Genomic DNA, 21,145 nt, shown 5'->3' with positions numbered 1-21,145 from the left:
ACAGCTGGGAGAAAGGCTCTTTTAGCTAAAGATGCTACACACACAAACACATCCCTGCCCCTTTAATTATAGTCAGTCCTGTTCTCATGAATCAGCAGCTGGTGATCCTCATTCTGGTCATCATAAGAACCACCATACGGCGTCAGACCAAAGATCCATTTAGCCCAGTATTCTGTCTTCCGACAGCGGCCAATGCCAAGTGCTTCAGAGGGAATGAACAGAACAGGTCATCATCAAGTGAGCCATCCCCTGTCATCCACGCCCAGCTTCTAGCAATCAACAATCTCTGCCTATCCTGGCTAAAAGCCATTGATGGACCTATCCTTCATGAGTTTATCTAGTTCTTTTTTTAACCCCTTGTAGTCTTGGTCTGCACAACATCCTCTGGCAAGGAGTTCCACAGGTTGACTGTGCTTTGGGTGAAGAAATATTTCCTTTTGTTAATTTAAACTCTACTGTGTATTAATGTCATTGGGTGACCCCCCCAGATCTTGTGTTATGAGAAGGAGTAAATAACACTTCCTTATTTATGTTCTCCACACTGGTCATGATTTTATTGACCTTTATCATCTCTTTATCATCTCTCCCTTTTTGATGCCAGGGACCAGCTTGGTGCTTTTCTAAACTGTGTCAGGGAGATCTCAGAGACCGGTGCCGGCCCATGGACTGGGCGTTCAGAAACACTGCTTTAGCAGGCTTCCAGCTTCTGATGTACATAAAAAAATGTATTTGCTGTTACCTTTGAGTTATAGAATCATAGCGTTGAAAGGGACGTCAGGAGATATCTAGTCCAACCCCCTGCTCAAAGCAGGACTAACCTCAGTGTGAGGGTTTTATCAAGCCGCAGCTTAAAAACCTCTAAAGATGGAGATTCCACCATGACCCTAGGTAACCCATTCCAGAGCTTCACCACCCTCCTAGTGAAAAACGTTTTCCTAATGTCCAACTTAGACCTCCCGCCCTGCAACTTGAGACCGTTGCTCCTTTTTCTGTCATCTGCCACCACCGAGAACAGCCTAGCCCCATCGTCCCTGGAACCCCCCTTCGGGTAGTTGAAGGACGCTATCAAATCCCCCCATTCTTCTCTTCTGCAGACTAAACAAGACTAGTTCCTTCAGCTTCTCCTCATAAGTCTCGTACTCCAGCCCCCTAATCATTTTTGTTGCCCTCTGCTGGACTCTCTCCAACTTCTCCACATCCTTTTTGTAGTGGGGGACCCAAAACTGGACACAATACTCTAAATGCGCCCTCACCAATGCCGAATAGAGGAGAATAATCACTTCCCGCAATCTGTTGGCAATGCTCCTACTAATGCAGCCCAATATGCTATTAGCCTTCTTGGCAACCAGGGCACACTGTTGACTCATATCCAGCTTCTTATCCACTGTTACCCCCAGGTCCTTTTCTGCAGAACTGCTGCCCACTTATCGGTCCCCAGTCTATAGCTGTGCATGGGATTCTTCCTTCCTAAGTGGAGGACTCTGCACTTTTCTTTGTTGAACCTCATGAGATTTCTTTTGGCCCAGTCCTCCAGTTTCTTTAGGTCCTTCTGTATCCTATCCCTACCTTCCAGGGTATCTACCACTCCCCCAGCTTAGTGTCATCTGCAAACTTGCTGAGGGTGCAATCTATCCAATCCTCCAGATCATTAATGAAGATGTTGAGCAAAATTGGCCCCAGGACCGACCCCTGGGGCACTCCGCTTGTGACTGGTTGCCAGCTAGACATGGAGCCATTGATCACTACTCGTTGAGCCCTGTGCTCTAGCCAGTTCTCTATCCATTTTATAGTCCATTCATCCAACCCATACTTCTTTAACTTGCTCATAAGAATACTGTGAGAGACAGTATCAAAAGCTTTGTTAAAGTCAAGGTATATCACATCCACCGCCTTCCCTACATCCACAGAGCCAGTCACCTCATCATAGAAGGCAATCAGGTTGGTCAGGCATGACTTTCCCTTGGTGCATCCATGTTGACACTTCCTGATCACCTTCCTCTCTTCCGTGCCTTAAAATGGATTCCTTGAGGACCTGCTCCATGATTTTTCCAGGGATTGAGGTGAGCCTGACCGGTCTGTAGTTTCCTGGATCTTCTTTCCTCCCTTTCTTGAAGATGGGCACTATATTTGCTTTTTCCAGACATCAGGGACCTCCCCCAAGTTGCCACGAGCTTTCAAAGATAATAGCCAATGGCTCTGAAATCACCTCGGCCAACTCCCTTGGATGTATTGCATCTGGCTCCATGGTCTTGTGTATGTCCAATCTTCCTAAATCGTCTTGGATCTGTTCCTTCAGCACTGCGGGATGTTCAGCTCCTTCCCATTCTGTGCCGCCCAGTGCAGCAGCCTGGGAGCTGACCTTGTCTGTGAAGACAGAGGCAAAAAAGGCATTGAGTACCTCAGCTTTCTCCACATCCTCTGTCACTAGGTTGCCTTCCCCATTCTGTAAGGGGTCCACACTTTCCCTAATCTTCCTTTTGTTGGCAACATACCTGTAGAAACCCTTCTTGTTACCCTTCACAGCCCTTACTAGCTGCAACTCCAATTGTGCTTTGGCCTTCCTGATTTCATTCCTGCATGTTCGAACAGTGTTTTTATAATCCTCCCTAGTCATCTGACCAAGCTTCCACTTCTTGTAAGCTTCTTTTTTGTGTTTAAGATCACCAAAGACTTCTTTGTTAAACCAAGCTGGACGCCTACCATATTTGCTGTTCTTTCTGCACATTGGGATGTTTGTTTAATACATTGTATTATTTGCACTGTATGCAATGACCAGTGGGTCAGGGACGCGCTCTGTGCAGAGTTAGTAGCCTGGAGTGGGGACACCCTAGCCCCTGCCCTAAGGGACCATGGCAGGATTGGGGGTTGAGCCCCAGGAATCCTGGGCCCAGACTTGTTGGGATTACATGGACCCCACCACACAGACAAATGGGAGGGGAGCCTTTGAGATCAGGTGGGCCTCTGGGTAAAGGGAGTGGGGGCAAGGACTCAGATCCTGTCGCTAGCCAACCCCACTGGGGTAGTGCATGAGCCAGGAAAGTTCCCCACAATAGCGGGCCATTCCCCCACTTATACATAGGAAGCCTGACATAACAAGAGCGCCTGAGGACAGACACAGAAACAGTGAGGCATTCACAGGAGGCAGAGTGAGGCGTATTGAAAACGGTGTGAAGATTGCAGGCTGCCATTTTACATCTGGGAGGGGTTTTCCTTGTCCTGTGTGAAGGGTGGGGGGCTCTGTGAGGCGCGGTGAGTTGTGTCTGTCTGCTTTAGGGAACAGCCGACTCTCTGTAATAGGTTGGTGGGTGTTAGATTTCTGGATTATGCTGCAGCCTTCTAGGAAGAATGTACATGTTTCTGGTTTTAATTTTCTTTCCCTAACTCTGGACTGTGACCCACTGATACAAACAGGAACTGAAAAATTCCTGGCCAGCCCTCGGTCACAGAGATTCAGGTCCCCCCTGGGTCAGCCCCGACAGAGGGAATGCACCCCTTTGCCTGCTGATCGACCCCCCAAAAGCCCAGGGAAGCTCTCGGAGCCAAAAGGTGAGGGCTTCTTTCCTGGCTGCTGTCTACGTACCTCCAAACCTTCCACCTCCCCAGGGTTGCTCTTCCATTGTAAGATACTGAGGCTCAGCAATGTGGCAGCTGGGTTGATAACAATTTGCAGCAGGCTTCGAATCCTAAACTGCCACCTCTTGAGGCTGAGGAGCAGCTCCACCACCTGGCAGCAGCAGTAGGCTGTTATAGCTGAGCGGCTCAGCCACCAGAGGATGACATGATACGCTTTGCTGGTTGATTGCACCTTGAGAGCAGGCAACGTCATCTGGACACAGCTACATTTTTTTTGTTTTTTCTGAACTTGTTGCAGTTGAAGATCATAAGTAAAATTCAAACAGTCTGACCTCAGCCAGGCTGGAAACCACAGAGGAGGGTCATGGGGGCCATGGGAGGTAGACAGACCTCTGGAAAATTGCTCATCTTCACCATCCACCCTGCAGATCTCTCTGGGTTCGCACTCTCAGTTCCCCCAGAAGGTCTGTGGGCTGACGTTCTTGCTAATTTTCTTCTGTACCCAGCGTCACTTTTCAGTCTCCTACCCGGGCTCCTGCCCTGCTGCTGAGGAAGAATGGCCCTGAGATGACCTTGGAAGCTGGCAGATTTTTTCCCCTCCCTTCCTTCCTTCTATTGTAACAAATCCAGATCTCCCCAGGCCTGCTCAGTGCTTCCCACAAAGCCAGCTCAGAACATCGCAGCCACAAAGATGTACCCCAGACCCTCCCACTCTGAAAGCCCTGGGGCCTGAGCTAACAGAGAAGCTCTGTTAGCATCATAGGGCATATGACACACAAGTGAACAGCTCCAAAGCCACTGGAATCCACAGGGGTGTGAGGAGTCAAGACACACCAAGAAGCCTGGGATTGTCACTTGGGAGTGTTATTGCCTTGACAGTAATGAACGCCACTTGCTTGGGCATCAGGGAAGGGCTGAGTCAGAAGGACGGAGAGGGGAGTGGCCTGGTGCTCTGAGGTTGGCAGAGCAGAGGGGCTGACGGGGGACATGGTGTTCTGAAATGCTGGCAGTACCTAGTGGATACCGACCACCAGGCCTCTTCAATTACCCTGACCAGACTTTGGTTAGCAGCCAGCCTTAGCTTAGCTTGTCCCCGTTTCACAGCTGGCCCTCATGAAGGATAAAAGCCTACTACTTCTGCCATCTAACTGAGATACCATTCGGTACAAGCGGTGAAGATCTGGGGTTTGGTTCTGCAGGTTCTAAATTCACGCACGGCTGCTGCCCTGTGGTGGCGATTGTTACAACATGAGAACTTGGTGAAGGAGGAAGAGAACCAACAGAAAGCACTGAGAGTGATCAGAGATATGAAAGAGGAGGAAGGGGGCAGGACATTTTGAGGGCAAATATTGATAACGGCCTCCTTTGTAAAGGCATTGAGATCTTCTGAGGAAAGGCACTACAGAAGTGGTAGGGATTATTAGGGGGCAGGTCCCAGAGGCTGATCCTATCTACCTCCTAATCGAGGGGTCCGGTGCTGCTCTGAAGGTGAAAGGGTCTTGTTGATATCTCCTCAACCACCAGGCCTTGTAATGACCTAGGGAAGATCCCCCTCTGGATTCCTGACTAGAAGCAGAAATCAGCAGTTTGTAATAAACCAGCAGCTTCCTCTCCCATGCAGAGGTGGCCGTGTCTGGGGCTGAGCGGAGCAGGGAGCTGTTCCAGACACACAGGCCTCCACTTTTCCTCCATGTTCTTCATGGAGAGGACACAAACAAGCTTTTGTTAACTTAGCTGAGATTTCCCAAACACTTCAGCTGAAATGCACTGTGTTGGTTCAAACATAAAACAGATTTATTAACTACAGAAAGCTGGATTTTAAGTGAGCTTAAGTGGTAGGCAAAAAGATTGGTACCAAAGAAAATAAAGATAAACACACAATTTAAATCTTAATCGTGATAACACCAGGTGAACTCTAGATAAAGCAATCTTTCTCACCTCACTGGATGTTGTAGTTCTCAATGCACAAGCTTCTCCCTGAAACTAGGGACCAGTCTCCTGCCGAAGTCTTTGTCTCTCAGCACTCTCATTGCTTCCAGCATAGGTGTGGAGGAGAAAGGCCAAAGCTTGCAGATCTTGTCCCTTATTTTACATCTTTTGACCAAGCAACTAGTAGACATGAGTACAGGCACGTCCAGGTGGGCTCTGCTGACTCACAAGATTGCTCCATCCCACCCCCGTGGTGTCGTCTTGTGCGACTGAGTCATAGAGTTGAGCAATCTCCATTGTACAGTATTCCGCTGCTGTCACTGTATTGTAAATCCTTTGTATCCCGTTGCAGATTCCCTGCTGGAAATTAGTCACTTCACACTCTGCTGGGCGGGGGCTACTGCCCTGGTAGAAGAGACTCTTAAACATACAGCATATTTCTCTAACAACTATGCAGCAAAATCTCATAACTTGATACACAATGACGCTACACGTATTTAGACAGCACAATGGGTTTAAGATATTCTGACCTTTCATCAGATATTTATCTGGCCTGCTTAGTATGAACTATTACAGCCACACTGAAAGTATGAATATGGGGTTCACAGGGTGCTGCTTTGGGGTGCAGTGTGTCACCCTGGGAGGAAAGACTTCAGGAAGAGGCTGTTTTTGCAAAGTCCACCTGCTCTGCCTAGGAATTCAGCAGTGGGAATTGCTTTGCCAGAGTGATCAGTTTTGGCTAGTGCTAGGTGACAAATCACTTGAGTACTGAGTGCAGGGGTAGTGGCATGTTGTGATCCTGATTGCGTGAAGACAGGTCTTTGTACCCTGTGATGTGGGCTCTGCCAAAACAATTGTAGCTGCCGTTTAACTCTCTCCTTCCACCCTGTTTCAAGACACCGCTGATTCGACTCAAATGAGAGTCTTTGTTTTGTTAAGTGATCATTAGACCTGAAATCGCTGATAACCAGGTCTAGCTGCTGAACCTCAGGGTACATCTACACTTAAAATGCTGCATCGGCACTGTAGTGCTTTAATGAAGATGCTCTAAATCGACGGGAGAGAGCTTCTCCTATTGGCTTTATCAATCCACCTTCCCGAGAGCTGGTAGCTGCGTCGACAGGAGAAGCTCTCCTGCTGACACGGCATTGTCTACATGGGGTGATAGGACAGTATAACTACGTCACTCAGGGAAGTAGATTTTTCACATGCCAAACGACGTAGTCATACCGGTATAGGTCTGTCCTGGAGACCAGACCTAAGTTGCACAGATGGAGGCAGCAGTAGCTGAGGCATTTCTAATGCCATCTTCCCCACCCCTGTGGTGGGAGGGGAACTCATGTGAACACACCTCTGAACTCTGGGCCTTCGCTGACCAAGGCGTGAGTGGGGTGCAGTGGAGGGAGAGGGCAAAGGCAGGTTCAAGGAGCATTTGTTGGACTTTCACCGTGCAAGGGGAAAAACTGAGACAAAGGACACCGGACAATGGATTCTGTGACAGTTTTGCCCAAGCAATGGCAGAGTGCGGCTGGTGCTGAGAGTCCCGCCCTGCGATCCGAGTCTAACACCGAGATACCGTCACTGCGGTGGGAGCCATAAGGAGGGCGAAGCTGGAGAGATGGTCGCAGCTGCAGGTGGTGTGAGTGCTGTTCGCGTGCAGAACGGTGCAGCCGTCCCGAGACCAGGTGCCTTCCCCGCCCACGAATTTCCAGTAGACGCAGAGAGACTCTTCCTTCGATTGTATGTCCTGGAAACACAACAGAATCATCCTCATCCCCACGGGAGCACAGAGCGTTGTTTGGGTTAGCACGTGTCTATACGCGCAGTAACAGACCTGGCTGTGGGGCAGGGTGAAGTTTGCAGGTCTGGAGAGGTGAATGTGTCTCCTGCCTCCGACGGCCCCACTCACCACCCTGGAGTTGAGGTGACTATTCCCCAGCGTCCCACCAGCTGGTGGTTTTCCCTGGCTGAGAAGTCTCCTGTTGATGATGGAGCCCAGTGTGGAGTAAGAAATAAAAGCAGTAGCAGCCGTCAGACCTGCTGGGAGAGGAGACGGAGACGCTATGGCAAAGAATGAGCCAGCCAGGTGCTCAGCAACCAGGGGTCCCAGCGAGCCCGTTGCAGATCTGGGAATGGAACCCAGGAGTCCTGGCCACAACTCATAAGATTTCGCCACTGGACCATGCCACCTCCTCTCTCGAGTCCCCAGGAACACGTCTGGCTGGAAGCTTTTGGCTGCAGGAAGCAGAGATGATGATATCATTTTTCTCAGTGAGAGGAGGCAGAGGGGCTGGCCAGGGACGAGCTTCCCCTGGTGCTGGAGGATTAGGGGCCACCAGCCTGAATGTGGCAGCTGAGGGTACATGTTACCCTGGTCCCCTCTCATCCCATTCGGGGGTCCATGCTCTTTCCATTCTCTGGGCCCATGTCCTACCAGAGACCCTTGCATCAGCTGCCTCCCCTCGGACCACACAGACCCTCACCGCTTGGATCTCAAGCTGTAGGGCAGCTGGGAACGAAGGGGTCTGCACAGCTCACAGCCCCACAGCCTGAGAAGGAGCACTCTGGTGTTAGAGACAGAGGTGAGGGTCCCAGCCTGCAGATCCCTGGGGATGGAGGAATGGGGGAACCTGGTCTGGGTTCGGTGCCTGGGAATGGCTCTGTGCTGTGGTTTGGGCCCTGGGTGTCTCCATCCCCAGGATGGTACCTTGTGTGGCTGCCCCAGTGACTGTATCGCAGTGGACGTCCATCGTCTCCCCATGAGCACTCAGCCTGAAGACCTCGCTGTCCTGGCTGCAGTCCCCTGTGATGAGCTGTGTCTGGACAGCTGCAGGGGAGAGGGGGAGATGACAGAGCCCCTCGCTGTGAAACCACTTTCCTGGGAATCCGTCCCGGCTGGGCCAGCTCCACGCCCCCTCCCACGCCACTTGGTGCCGCGGGGCATCAGGGCTCTTCCCCACTGGGGGAGGGGGAAGTTTGGAGCTCCCCCCTCTGAGTCCCATTGGGCACCCCTCCATGCCCCCTTCCCACATTCTGTCTGTGTCTCCCTGGGGATGCTGTGCACAGCAAGGGGAGTACCCCCGGGGGGGGTGTGTGTGTAAAGCCCCTATGGTGGATTGCCAAGTGTTGCATTTAACCCCTTCTCAAGCAGTTGCTGTTGCTCCCGGGGGCACTGGCAGGGCTGGGCTCTATTTCCTGGGCCGGGTCAGGGCAGGTCCGTGTCTGTGTTTACCACAGGCTCACAGCCACACAGATATTTCGGCTCCAACTTCCAGTGGATTTGGGGCCCCGTGTAGAACCCCGGATCTCCCAGCAGCCAGCAGGCAGCGCTGAGAGCCACCCGTCCCCCCTCACCCATAGACTCTGTTGTCACGCTCTGTGTCATCCTTCCCGGAGACCTGTGCGCAGTGGCCAGCGCGGCCTCCTCCACGCTCTGCAGCAGGACGTCCACGGCTAACGCCACCTCCCCCTCGCTCGTGCTGTCCCAGACGGAGGTGCTGCTCCTGAGGGCGCTGAAAGTGCGAATCACTTCCTGGGGAGAGGAAAGGAAACACCCTGGAAGCGAGGAGTCCGGGGGCTCAAGCGCCACGTCCCATGTGTTCACAGGGGACAGTGATGTGTCTTAGGGACATCGGGCGTCACAGCCTCTCCCAGCTCAGGGGCTGCAGTGTTCTCAGAGGGGAACCCTTTACAAAGGTAGGAGGGGCTGGACCCCTTTGTCATTCCTTCTTCGTCCCCCGCTCCCCCATCCCTCCCTCCCAGGGCATAACATTGTCACGAGCCCACGGCTGCCGAGGTCAGAAAGCTATGGCAGAGCGGGGAGAGATCCAGACTGATGAGCTGAAGGAGAATCCCCATTAACTATTAGCAGTATGGGGCTACTGATGCACAATACAACAGTTCTGAACACTAGAGGGTGGACAAAGACACATGTGCACACAACTCATTAGAGGGTGTGTGGACGCACACAACTGTCACCACCAGAGGGCATCTGCACGTGCCCACACCCACCTACACCACTAGAGGACACATACGCACACACACACACACACACACACACACCAGTGGAGGGCACAGATATTTTCTGAAGAGTATCTGTCACCCGCAGTGAGACTCCTAAACCGGCTGAGCAGCAGGCAGGGATCTGGGCTGTGGGGCACACAGGGGGGCCCTAGCCAGCAGGGCACATTCAGGGGGTGGAGCCTCTCACCTCTAGAGATAATGCCACGCTCCCAGCTCCACACGTCGACGTCAAAATCTCTAAGGTCGAATTCAGGAAAGAGCAAAAACTGCTGCTGCTGCTGCTCAGCTCTCCCTGCAGAGACCAGGGCAGAGGGTGAGTTCTGCAGGCACTGCAGGGCAAACATGCAGGGGCCTGATCCTGACACCCTTAATTGTGTGACTGAAGCTTTTCAGAATCGGGCCCTAGATCCCTGAAGACTGTATCAGACTTGTGCAGCCCAGGACACGCCCGATGGGCTGTTACCGCAGTGAGATTCATGCGGAGAAACGGAACAGGTGCGGGTGTGTGAGAAGAAGGTCAGAAGAATAAACAGGGAACAAAGTGCTGAACGTAGAAGCGGAAGGTAAGAGAAGGATCGGGGAACCCACAACTCGATGGGGGGATGTCATACAAAAGGATTTGATGAGCTGCAGAGTTTCCGAGGAACTGCTCCAAGACAGACTAGACGGGAGAAGGACTTGAACACAGGGTTATTTACTAGTAACTGATGTGCTTCGAGCTGTGTTGCTCATGTCCATTCCACTATAGGTCAGTGCACACCACCGTGCACGGTTCCCGGAACTTTTTTCCCCTTAGCAGACCCCGTAGGGCCGGCTCTGGTGGCCCCTGGAGTCCCACTCACATGCCGTGGTATATGAGGCACTGCCGACCCTACGCCCCCTCAGTCCTTTCTTTCTGCCGACTCCGACAGCGGGGACGGGGGGTGGGTGTGCAATGGACATGAGCAACACATCTCGAAGAACAGCAGTTACTGGTAAGTAACCTTGTTTTCTATCTTCGAGTGATTGCTCATGTCCATTGCACTCTAGGTGACTAACAGCCATCCCTCGGAGGTGGGTAGGAGTTACCGGTGAGCTGTCCTCAGCACGGCTCTGCTGAATCCTACGTCCTCTCTTGCCTGCTGCACGATGGGTAGTGGGACGTGAAGGTGTGCACCAATGACCAGGCGGCTGCTTTGCAGACGTCCTGCAGGGGCACCCTGTCCAGAAAAGCCGCAGACGAGGCCTTAGCTCTGAGTGAATGCACTGTGATGACACCCGGCATCGGCACATCCGCCTGCTCGTAGCAGCACTTGATGCAGGATGTGATCCAGGCGGAGATGTGCTGGGTGCAGACCAGTGATCCTTTCATCCGGTCCCCCGCCGTGGCGAGGAGCTGTGCCAATTTCCGGAACGGCCACGTCTTCAATGTAACAGGCCAGGGCTTGTCTCGCGTCTGGCGAATGCCATCTCCAAACCCAGACCACGCGGTTTGGGAAAACACAGGGAGATCAATCGTGGTTACAACGAGGTTCAGAAACCAACCCAGGCTAGGAGGCCGGCATGGCCTGCACTGCTGTTTATCCATATAGAATAGTGTATAAGGGGGCTCCGAGGTCAAGGCCTTAATTTTGGAGACCCCCCAAGCTGAGGTAATGGCCGCCCGGAAGGCTACCATCCACGAAGCGTGGCAGAGGGCATGAGGTTGGACATTAGGAAAAAGTTTTTCACTAGGAGGGTGGTGAAGCACTGGAATGGGTTACCTAGGGAGGTGGTGGAATCTCCATCCTTAGAGGTTTTTAAGCTGAGGCTTGACAAAGCCCTGACTGGGATGATTTAGCTGAGGTTAGTCCTGCTTTGAGCAGGGGGTTGGACTAGATGACCTCCTGAGGTCCCTTCCAACTCTAATATTCTGTGATTGTATGATTCTAAGCCACGGGTTCCAAGGGGAAGGGCCCTATGAGTCTCGAGAGGACCAGGCTGATATCCCAGGGAGGCACTGGGTAGTGGACCTGAGGATACTGCCTCTCCACCCCTTGAGCACCCTGACCAACGTGAGATGGGAGAACGGGGATCTCCCCACTAGCGGGTAATGGAAGGCCAAAGTAGCTGCCAAGTGGACCTTCAACTAGTCAGCACCAGACCCCGGAGTACTCCAGGGTTGCCTGCAGAGGCAAGAGGCTGGTGGAATGCCCCGGGATCCGCCCAAGAGGTAAACCATGACCACTTAGTTTGATACACGACCCGTGTAGAAGGGTCCCTGCTGCCCAGCAGGAGTTGTGGGACCAAATCGAGCAGGCCACCCTACCTCCGTCAGCCACAGAGCCTCCAGGCCGTGAGCTGCAGGGAATCCAGGACTGGGTGCAACAGGCCACTGTGGTCCTGGGAGAGATGGTCATGCCACCTCGGGAGCCCCATGGGCGGGGCGAACGAAAGGTCCAGCAGCATGCTGAGCCAGCGCTGACTCGGTCAGGCCTGAGTTGTGAATATGACATCCGCCCTGCCCCTGTTTATGTTCAGTAAGACCTTTGGCAGGAGTGGAGTGGGCGGGAACACATACCTGAGGATTCTGTCCCATTACTGAGGTGGAGGTGGCATGGGGCGGCCAACAAGGCTCATGCCGCCAGCCTCCGCGCTGGCAGGGGCACTCTCCCACTCCGAAGAGTCGGGGGTGGACCCCTGCACAGAGATGCAGACCCGGAGGGGACTCAACGGCTCGTGGCTGGTGCATCTCTGTCGACCCTGCCTGTACCCACGGCGCAGGGGAGTGTCCGCGCTCCATGCGCTCTCCTCGTTGTCGGCACTGGGGATGCTGCTCTGTGCCGAGTGGAATCCGGTGCCCACGGTGCGCTCTGCACCGAGGGGGAGCAGGACGACCCGGACACAGAGCGGAGCGCTGCGCTGGGAGCATGGCTTTAAACCGGATTGCTCACTGTTTACAGCCTTGCATATCTTACTCGTCTGCTGTCCCCCCAAGCACTTCAGGTACCGAGTGGGGGGGGACGGGACACGGATGGGGTTAAACCCAGGCGGCCGGGACATAGCCCGGCCACCTTAAGTCCGTCAGGGACTTCTTCCTAATCTACAGCACTTAACAACTACTTAAACTAACTAGGTACTTTGATTAACAAAGAGATCAAAGAAGGGGAATGGCACTTGCAGAGAGCAAGGCTAGTTCCATCCAACCGTCACGGGCGGAAAGAAGAGACTGAGGGTGCGTAGGGCCGGCAGTGCCTCATGTGCTGCGGCATGAGCGTGGCACTCCAGGGGGCACCAGAGCCGGCCCCACGGGGTCTGCTAAGGGGAGAAAAGTTCCGGGAACCCTGCACTGTGGCATGCACACACCTATATTGGAATGGACATGAGCAATCACTCGAAGATAGAACAGCTGATGGCACGTAGATGGGACCAGCCTAGCAGGAGGAGGAAGAGGAGGAGGAGGATCGGGTCCCAGCTATGAAAGGAACAAACCCAGCAGTGCCTTAATCTTGGCTGGGGGTTCTAGGCGCTACCGAAAAACCAACAACAAAGGTTTTTGTCTGGGAATTTCCATATTGGTGGCACAAAAGACAGGGCAAAATCCCCACCAAATGAAGGATGGGTTCAAAGGTACCTGCACAGAGCAGTTCCTGCGCCTCTCTTTGATTCTCTCCAGCTCAGCGCTGCTGTTATAGCAGGGGTCTTGGAGCAGCGGGAAGAGAGGAGCAGATATTAGCGCTTTCACCGTAGGTTTTCATATGAACTGGCTCCTGCTTGAGGGAAAATCCCCCTGTGCTCCGGCCCCGCTGGCTGCTCTCTGTCTACATGCTGCGCTGCCAACAGTTTAACAAGCGGCTGCTCTAATAAAACTCCCTCCCTTCCTCCCCATCTCACTCCGTGGCTCTGTCCCCTCCATTTACACTGCGCTTTGCCCCGCCCTCCTGCTCCTGTCCCCTGCTTCCCGCACATGACTCTGGGCACCTGCCCCCCTCCAGCTGGTCTGAGCATGTGGTAAGGTGGCTGGATGAATTTGCAGGCTTTCCTTCTGCAAGCACAGGGGCATTGGTAGCCCCAAGTCTGTGCACTAGAGGGCGCCACTGAGTGTGAGGAGGGAGAGAAACTAGTTGTCCCTGCCCCCTGTCTGTCTCCTAGACTTCCTGGTTTCCATGGACTCTGCAGAGAGACCTGCTGGGTACAGACGCCTCTGCCCGCTGGGGGAGAACTCACCTTCACACGTGGTTTGGTTCAATACCCAGCTCCCGACTCCGGTGGAAGGGATTAGGCCGGCTGGGCACCTACACTGGAAACTCCCGCTGGTGTTGTTGCACAGGGCTCCCGGGCCGCAGATGTCAGAGGATCTGGCACATTCATCAATATCTGGGAGGGGAAATCAGAGAGGCCCCACTGAGCAGCTGTTTTGAATCCCTCACCACAGAGGTGTCATCAGCAGGGCTTTGAACCTGGGACTTTCAGCACCACAGTGAGGTGTACGTTAAAGGAGCAATTCCATTGCCAGGCAGCAGTAGAAAGTTATCTTCCTGATGGACCAAACACTAGAGGGGAACAAAGGAAGTCCATTGAGTCTCACTCAGGGCCCCAGTGGGACCCGAAACCAGGTGGGGCTGGGACCCTTTGTCATTCCTTAGAAGCGGAGAGTTTTTGGACAGGGGAGGGGACAGAGAGAGCCCAGCAACTCACGGCATCTCTGCTCTCTTCTCCTCCCTCCCCTCCTGTGAAAAACGGAGCAATCTGTTCTCTGCTCCTCCTCCCTTCATCCGTAGGCGTGGAGGAGGGACAAAGAGACCCTGGGCAGGCCCCCTTCCAGGAGACAGGGGTGAAGAGCCCCTCTTGCTGCAGGAGGACCCGAGGTGCGCTGGGGGGTCAGGGGCAGATGTGGGGGCTGCTGCAGGGGGCAGAACTGTTTGCGGGGCTGGGCGAGGGGCACGGAATTAATTAACCAGTAGGTGGAGGTGGTGGGTGCAGGGGGGTGGAAAGAAGCTGGACTTTCAGCACCATCAGCAGCCAGAGAGCTCCCGCCGTGGGACCAAGCCAGCATATCCTACTCCTGGGAGTAGGCAATGCCGGAGTGGCCATAGGCCTGGTTCCCCTCCAGGTGGGTCCTGATTCTGCTCTCCCACTGGGATAAATCCGGAGAAACTATTAGAGTAATTAAGGCTGCTCTGGATTTTACACCAGTATAACCAAGGCCAAAGTCTAGTCCAAGGGGCCTAATACTCCTTCAATTCACCCCCGCTGGCTGGTGGTAATGAAACCACTGAGAAAACCCTGGTTTCCACAAGACTGTCCCACCGAATTTAACAATCAAAGGCCGGATTCTCAGCAACACTCAGGCCACACTAGGCTGCTCTGGCAGTGTAACGGCCACTTGAGAATTTGGTGTATTGAAAACTGTGTTAGCCTCACAAGCTCTCACTTTACATCTGCAAGGGGCCTTCCTGGTGCTGTTTACAGGCTGGGGATCTCCGTGCAGAAGTGTGTGATCTGGTTTTTTCAGCAGTCTGTCTGCAAAAGAGCTAGCCTGGAGCAAAGGGGCGGGAAGTAGAGGGAGGGGAGGATTATGCCCATCTGCCGCAGGGAGCAGCCTGCTTTGTCTCTCTCTGTTTTGGGTTTTTGACTGTTAGGGTTCTGGACTTAAAAAATAACCTTGTGTTGTGCTGCAGCCGGCCAGCGAGAGGATTTTATGCTGCCTTTCCAACTGTGTGTGTGTGTGCTATGGACATAGCAGACGGCAGAAAAGTCACTGTGGCATCTATGGTTCAATCCCTGTCCCACAATGGGGCCAATGACTTCAATGGGGCCAAGATTTGGGGAGATTTAGGAGCCCATGTTTGAAGCTTGGTCTCCCAAGGGGTGGAAATGTGGCAGAAATCCCTATCACGTTCCAATCACAGGGGAACACACCGGCATTGCCAGCCTGGGTCAGTCCCAAGGCCCATCTCCCCCGACATCCCGACTGCGACAGGTGCTACAGAGGAAGGTGTAAGTGTCCAGCTGCAGCCATGGGATAATCTGCCCCAGGAAGGTCTCTAATAATCAGAGGTCGGCTTAAGCCCTGACGTGGGATGTTTTCCTCCCTCCCAGAATTATTGTCCATTAACTATCACAGCCCCAGGTATTGTCGTTCCCCATAGAGGCGGCCAGTCCCTCTTTCAAACTCGACTCACTCACAGCCTGGCTGCCAGTTGGTAGCAGAGATTCCACGGGCTAATGCTGCACCGAGTAGAAGGAGTTTGCTCCATGGGGTTTATCCCCTGTCTAAGCGCTGGAGACTGGGGTGAGCCCAGCCCCCAGGTCTGCGGAAGCAGGCGAGGGTCACGTCTCATCACAGCCTCCGTGGCGGCCTCGTGTCTTTGCCAAAGCTGGCAGAAGCCCCGGTGCAGCGCCAGCCCTGGAATGGGCACGGGAAGTGTGTGTGGGGAAGGGGGTGTCTCAGCGGATGGCGGTCAGGTGTAGCTCACCACGGCAGTTCTCACTCGCTCTCCTGAACGTGGCTTTCCCAGAGCTGGACTCGTACCCACTGATGCAGCTGCAATAGTAACTCCCAGGCATGTTGGTGCAGTGTGCGTGGGGTCCGCAGTCTGCCTGGCTCGGCCCCAGACACTCGTCAATATCTGAAACAGAAGAAGGGAGGCTCTGTCCAGTCCTGGCAGGGAGACGTTCCCCGTATCACCCCCTGCACTGAGCTGGGTGACGGGACCCAGGCGACTGAGCCCCTGTGAGGTTAACAATCAAAGGCCTGATTCTCAGCAACACTCAGGCCGCACTAGGCTGCTCTGGCAGCGTAACGGCCACTTGAGAATCCCCTGCCCTGAACAAGCGGCCTCCCCAGCTGCTGTGGAGCAGCTTTAGGGGCCCTGCCCCCACCCTGTTCCCAGCCCCTGATGTAGGGGATGTGGCCTGGGTGCCGTGTGCTGCAGTTATTCTCTGCCCCACAGGGTGCATAAGGGGCAGGTCAGGGGCGTGGCTGTGCTGCCCTGCACTGTGGATATTCCCTGCCCCCAGGACCCATGGGGGGCAGAGCGCACTGAGCTATTCCCATGGTCCGCACATAAGGCCCCTTCCCAGGCTCAGGGGGGCACTAGCAGCCTGGACGCTGTGTTCCGGAGCCGGCGAGGGTCCCCTCCTGTCTCCATGGTGCTTCTCTGCAGCACAAGGAGTTTGCTGTGTGGGTCTCTTTCTAACTCTGTGGTTTATTCCTCGTCCAAGCGTCGGGGACAGGGGTGAGCCCGGCCCCCAGCTCTGCGGGAACAGACGAGGGTCACGTCTCATCACAGCCTCAGTGACGGCCTAGAGCCTTTGCCAAAGTTGGTGCAGCACCAGGTCTGGGCTCAGTAGGTGTGAGGTGTGTGGGCGGGTCTCAGCAGATGAGGGCCAGGGGAGAGCTCACCACGGCAGGTGTTCTCACTCGCACTCCTGAATGTGGCTTTCCCAGAGCTGGACTTGTATCCAATGGCACAGCTGCAACTGTAACTCCCAGGCATGTTGGTGCAGTGTGTGTGGGGTCCGCAGTCCACCCGGCTCAGCCCCAGACACTCGTCAATATCTGCAACACAGGAGGGGTTGCTCTGTCCAGTCTTGCTAGGCAGATGTTCCCCGTATGACCCCTTGCACTGAGCCAGGTGATGGGACCCAGGCGATGGGGACTCAACTGAATTTAACAATCAAAGGCCTGATTCTCAGCAATACTCAGGCCACACCAGGCTGCTCTGGCAGCGTAACGGCCACTTGAGAATTTGGTGTATTGAAAATTGTGTTAGTCTCACAAGTTCTCACTTTAAATCTGGAAGGGGCCTTCCTGCTCCGACTTGCAGGCTCGGGGCCTCTGTGCAGAAAGTGTGATCTGGTTCTTTCAGCAGTTTGTTTGCAAAAGAGCTAGCCTACAGTAAACGGGTGGGGGGAGTTATACTCATCTGTCACAGGGAGCAGCCTGCTTTGTCTCTCTCTGTTTTGGGCTCTTGACTTTTAGGGTTCTGGACTTAAGAAATAACCTTGTGTTGTGTTGCAGCCGGTCAGCGAGAGGATTTTATGCTTCGTTTCCCACTGTGTGCGTGTGTGCAATGAACATAACAGATGGGAGAACAGTCACTGTGGCATGTATGGGTCAATCCCTGTCCCACAATGGGGCCAATGACTTCAATGGGGCCAAGATTTGGGGAGATTAAGTAGTTCATATTTGAAGCTTGGTCTCCCAAGGGGTGGAAATGTGGCAGAAATCCCTATCACATTCCAATCACAGGGGAACACACCGGCATTGCCAGCCTGGGTCAGTCCATCTACCCCAGTATCCTGACTGCGACAGGTGCTACAGAGGAAGGTGTAACTGTCCCGCGGCAGCCGTGGGATAATCTGCCCCAGGAAGGTCTCTAATAATCAGAGGTCAGTTTAAGCCCTGACGTGGGATGTTTTCCTCCCTCCCAGAATTATTGTCCATTAACTATCACAGCCCCAGGGATTGTCGTTCCCCATAGAGGTGGCCAGTCCCTCTTTCAAACTCGACTCACTCACAGCCTGGCTGCCAGTCGGTAGCAGTGATTCCACGGGCTAATGCTGCTCCGGGTGGAAGGAGTTTGCTCCATGAGGTTTATCCCCCATAAAAGTTCTGGAGACCGGGATGAGCCCAGCCCCCAGCTCTGCGGGAGCAGGCGAGGGTCACGTCTCATCACAGCCTCCGTGGAGGCCTCGTGTCTTTGCCAAAGCTGGCAGAAGCCCCAGTGCAGCGCCAGCCCTGGAATGGGCACGTGAAGTGTGTGAGGGAGGGGGTGTCTCAGCGGATGGCGGTCAGGTGTAGCTCACCACGGCAGGTGTTCTCACTCACGCCCCTGAAAGTGGATTTCCCAGAGCTGAACTCGTAGCCATAGACACAGCTGCAAGAGTAACTCCCAGGCATGTTGGTGCAGTGTGCGTGGGGTCCGCAGTCTGCCCGGCTGGGCTCCAGACACTCGTCAATATCTGCAACAGAAGAGGGGAGGCTCTGTCCAGTCCTGGCAGAGAGATGTTCCCCGTGTCACCCGCTGCACTGAGCTGGGTGACGGGACCCAGGCAACTGGGCCTCTTTGAGGTTTATAATCAAGGGCCTGATTCTCAGCAACACTCAGGCTGCACTAGGCTGCTCTGGCAGCGTAACGGCCACTTGAGAATCCCCCGCCCTGCACAAGAATATCCCAGCTGGTGTGGAGCGGCTTTAGGGCCCCGCCTCTATCCTGTTCCCAGCCCCTGATGTAGGGGCCATGGCCTGGGTGCCGTGTGCTGCAGCTATTCTCTGCCTCACAGGGTCCATAAGGGGAAGATCAGGGGCGTGGCTGGGATGCCCTGCACTGTGTATATTCCCTGCCCCCAGGGCCCATGGTGTGCAGAGGGCATTGAGCTATTCCCATGGCCCGCACATAAGGCCCCTTCCGAGGTTGAAGGGGGCACTAGGAGACCGGATGCTGCGTTCTGGGGCCACTGAGGGGCCACTGAGGGTCCCCTCCTGTCTCCATGGTGCTTCTCGGCAGCACAAGGAGTTTGCTCCGTGGGTCTCTTTCTAACTCTGTGGTTTATTCCTCGTCCAAGCGTCGGGGACAGGGGTGAGCCCGGCCCCCAGCTCTGCGGGAACAGACGAGGGTCACGTCTCATCACAGCCTCAGTGACGGCCTCCTGCCTTTGCTAAAGTTGGTGCATTGCCAGGTCTGGGCTGAGCAGGTGTGAGGTGTGTGTGGGGGGTGTCTCAGCAGGTGAGGGCTAGGGGAGAGCTCACCACGGCAGGTGTTCTCACTCATGCCCCTGAACGTGGCTTTCCCAGAGCTGGATTCATATCCAACGATGCAGCTGCAACTGTAACTCCCAGGCATGTTGGTGCAGTGTGTGTGGGGTCCGCAGTGTGCCTGGCTCCGCTCCAGACACTCGTTAATATCTGCAACACAGGAGGGGACATGATGTCCACTGAGCTGGGCAGTGGGACCCAGGTGACTGGGGATCTGAGCTATGAGTGAATAATGCCCCGATTCTCAGTTCTTCATTTATGTTGCTGGAATTTCTGTCCCAGGCCCCTGAGCACCCAGCCCTGGGAATGGGGAGTCGACTCCACCTGCACTCAGATCCCCCATGTGAGGGTGGGTGGGGGGAATGTCCCCCTGGGGCTCCAGGCTCCCTGTGTTTTGGGGGAGGGGAAAGAGAAACTGAATCTCCTCTGTCCTCCCCTCCCCATGGATCCCTGCATATGAGGGGAGGCAGAAGGTGTAGCTGGCTGCCCCTTTCTGTTCCTCTAGGTAGGGATCTGTGGGGCCTCTGCCGCCAGGGCTGATTAAAGGCCAGGCTGGGGTTCAGACTGGTCCATATGATAGACCCCCCCACCCCAAACTGTGCCCAATCCAGAGAGCCCAGGACTTCTGGCTCTTTAGCCCCAGGTGCAGCAGCTCCTGCTCCTAGATCTGGAATCCCCTGGTTCAATTCCCCAGGAGGGCAGCCCTGACTAGTGCTGGTGCCCCCTGTTCCCCAGATGGGCTGAGTCCTGCCCAACAGGCCCTAGAGTTGGCTGCTCTGGCCCAGCCCACCAAGAACAAGGCAGGAGCCCCGTTACCGTCACAGGTGACTGTTGGATCGCTGAAGATTGGATTCCCACTTGGCCGGTATCCGTCCCGGCAGGTGGAGTGGGTGCTGTTCACACACTTAGTGTTTGGCAGGTGTGACAGGTGGTTGCTGCAGCTCTCAGAGGTACCTGGAGGGGCGAGAACAGCTGGACAGGGTCAGCTAGTGCAGAGCGGCTCCCCCCAAACACACACACAGCGGGACCGACTCCTTTCACACGCCCCATTCGCTGATTCTTATCCCTGGACGCCTGGCAAACAGCTCTGCCGCCATCCACCGCCTGGCAGCAAGTTTCTCCCACTGCACAGGAGGCCTGGACTCCCCGGGTAGTGCAAACGGGACGAGCCACCAGGGCCTGGCATCGGTTCACATGAAACATTTTCAATTTCACCCAATTTTTCTCTTCTCCGCGGCGGTTGCGGTCACTCTCCTTAGCCTCAGTTTCAATGTGAAAAGTCGCTTTGAACCAGAAAACGGGAATTTCTCTTTTAAAAAATTATTTCATCTCCCTCCCGCACAATTTTTTTCCTAGTAAAAAAAAATATTCCTCTGATCTGAACTGGAGCTGGGAAGGGAAGGTGAGGGTTACACAGGGCACCGTCTCCTCTCTCCTGCACACACCTTCCCTGCTCCAGTCAGGTGTAATGCAGGCAGGGCCTGCATGTTGCTCTCAAGGACAGCTGTATCCTCACCCACATTCCCATCCTGGGCTTCCTCATTTCCACAGCTCTGCTCAGTCCTGATCCAGAACCCCTGCTCCTCTAGCCCTGCGATTCCCCCGCAACCACCGCCACAGCAGTGCCCCTCAATCTCGATTCTCGGCCTCCTGCTGTCCCAGCCCCGAGCTCCCCGACATGCAGAGTGTGGCATCACATCTCAGTGCCACCCTCTGGGCCAGCCTGCTGGGTTCCAGCTATGGCTGTCTGCACTGCCAAGCCTTGAGTAGGGGGCGAGGCCTAGTGACACCATGAGGAGATGGCTCAGTGCGATGCGGCGGAAGGAGGAATCCTGGTGAAAAGACGGTGTGTCTAGGGTCAAGGTAGAACCCGTAAGCAGAGGGGGTGAGGGAGACTGA

The 21,145-nt window shown here is 54.5% G+C and overlaps 1 protein-coding gene across 1 annotated transcript; it reads right to left on the bottom strand.

Annotated features, from left to right (window-relative positions):
- Nucleotides 1–62: 62 nt before the first annotated feature.
- On the bottom strand, nt 63–20,225 carry LOC137166552 (adhesion G protein-coupled receptor E1-like; the record flags this gene model as incomplete). The annotated part of the gene is made up of 12 exons (XM_067568323.1): nt 63–202; nt 7,069–7,249; nt 7,337–7,542; nt 8,210–8,329; nt 8,857–9,034; nt 9,713–9,817; nt 13,118–13,185; nt 13,711–13,860; nt 16,892–17,047; nt 18,298–18,453; nt 19,241–19,396; nt 20,063–20,225. Coding segments are annotated over 12 exons (1,779 nt in total), but the record flags the coding sequence as incomplete, so codon positions are not given.
- Between the last annotated feature and the right edge of the window lie 920 nt (nt 20,226–21,145).

Source organism: Emydura macquarii, unplaced genomic scaffold (genome assembly GCF_026122565.2).
Source record: "Emydura macquarii macquarii isolate MOO-44397 ecotype Brisbane River unplaced genomic scaffold, CSIRO-AGI_Emac_v2 contig_2878, whole genome shotgun sequence".
NCBI lineage: Eukaryota > Metazoa > Chordata > Testudines > Chelidae > Emydura > Emydura macquarii.
This window is presented reverse-complemented; position numbering and strand designations above follow the sequence as displayed.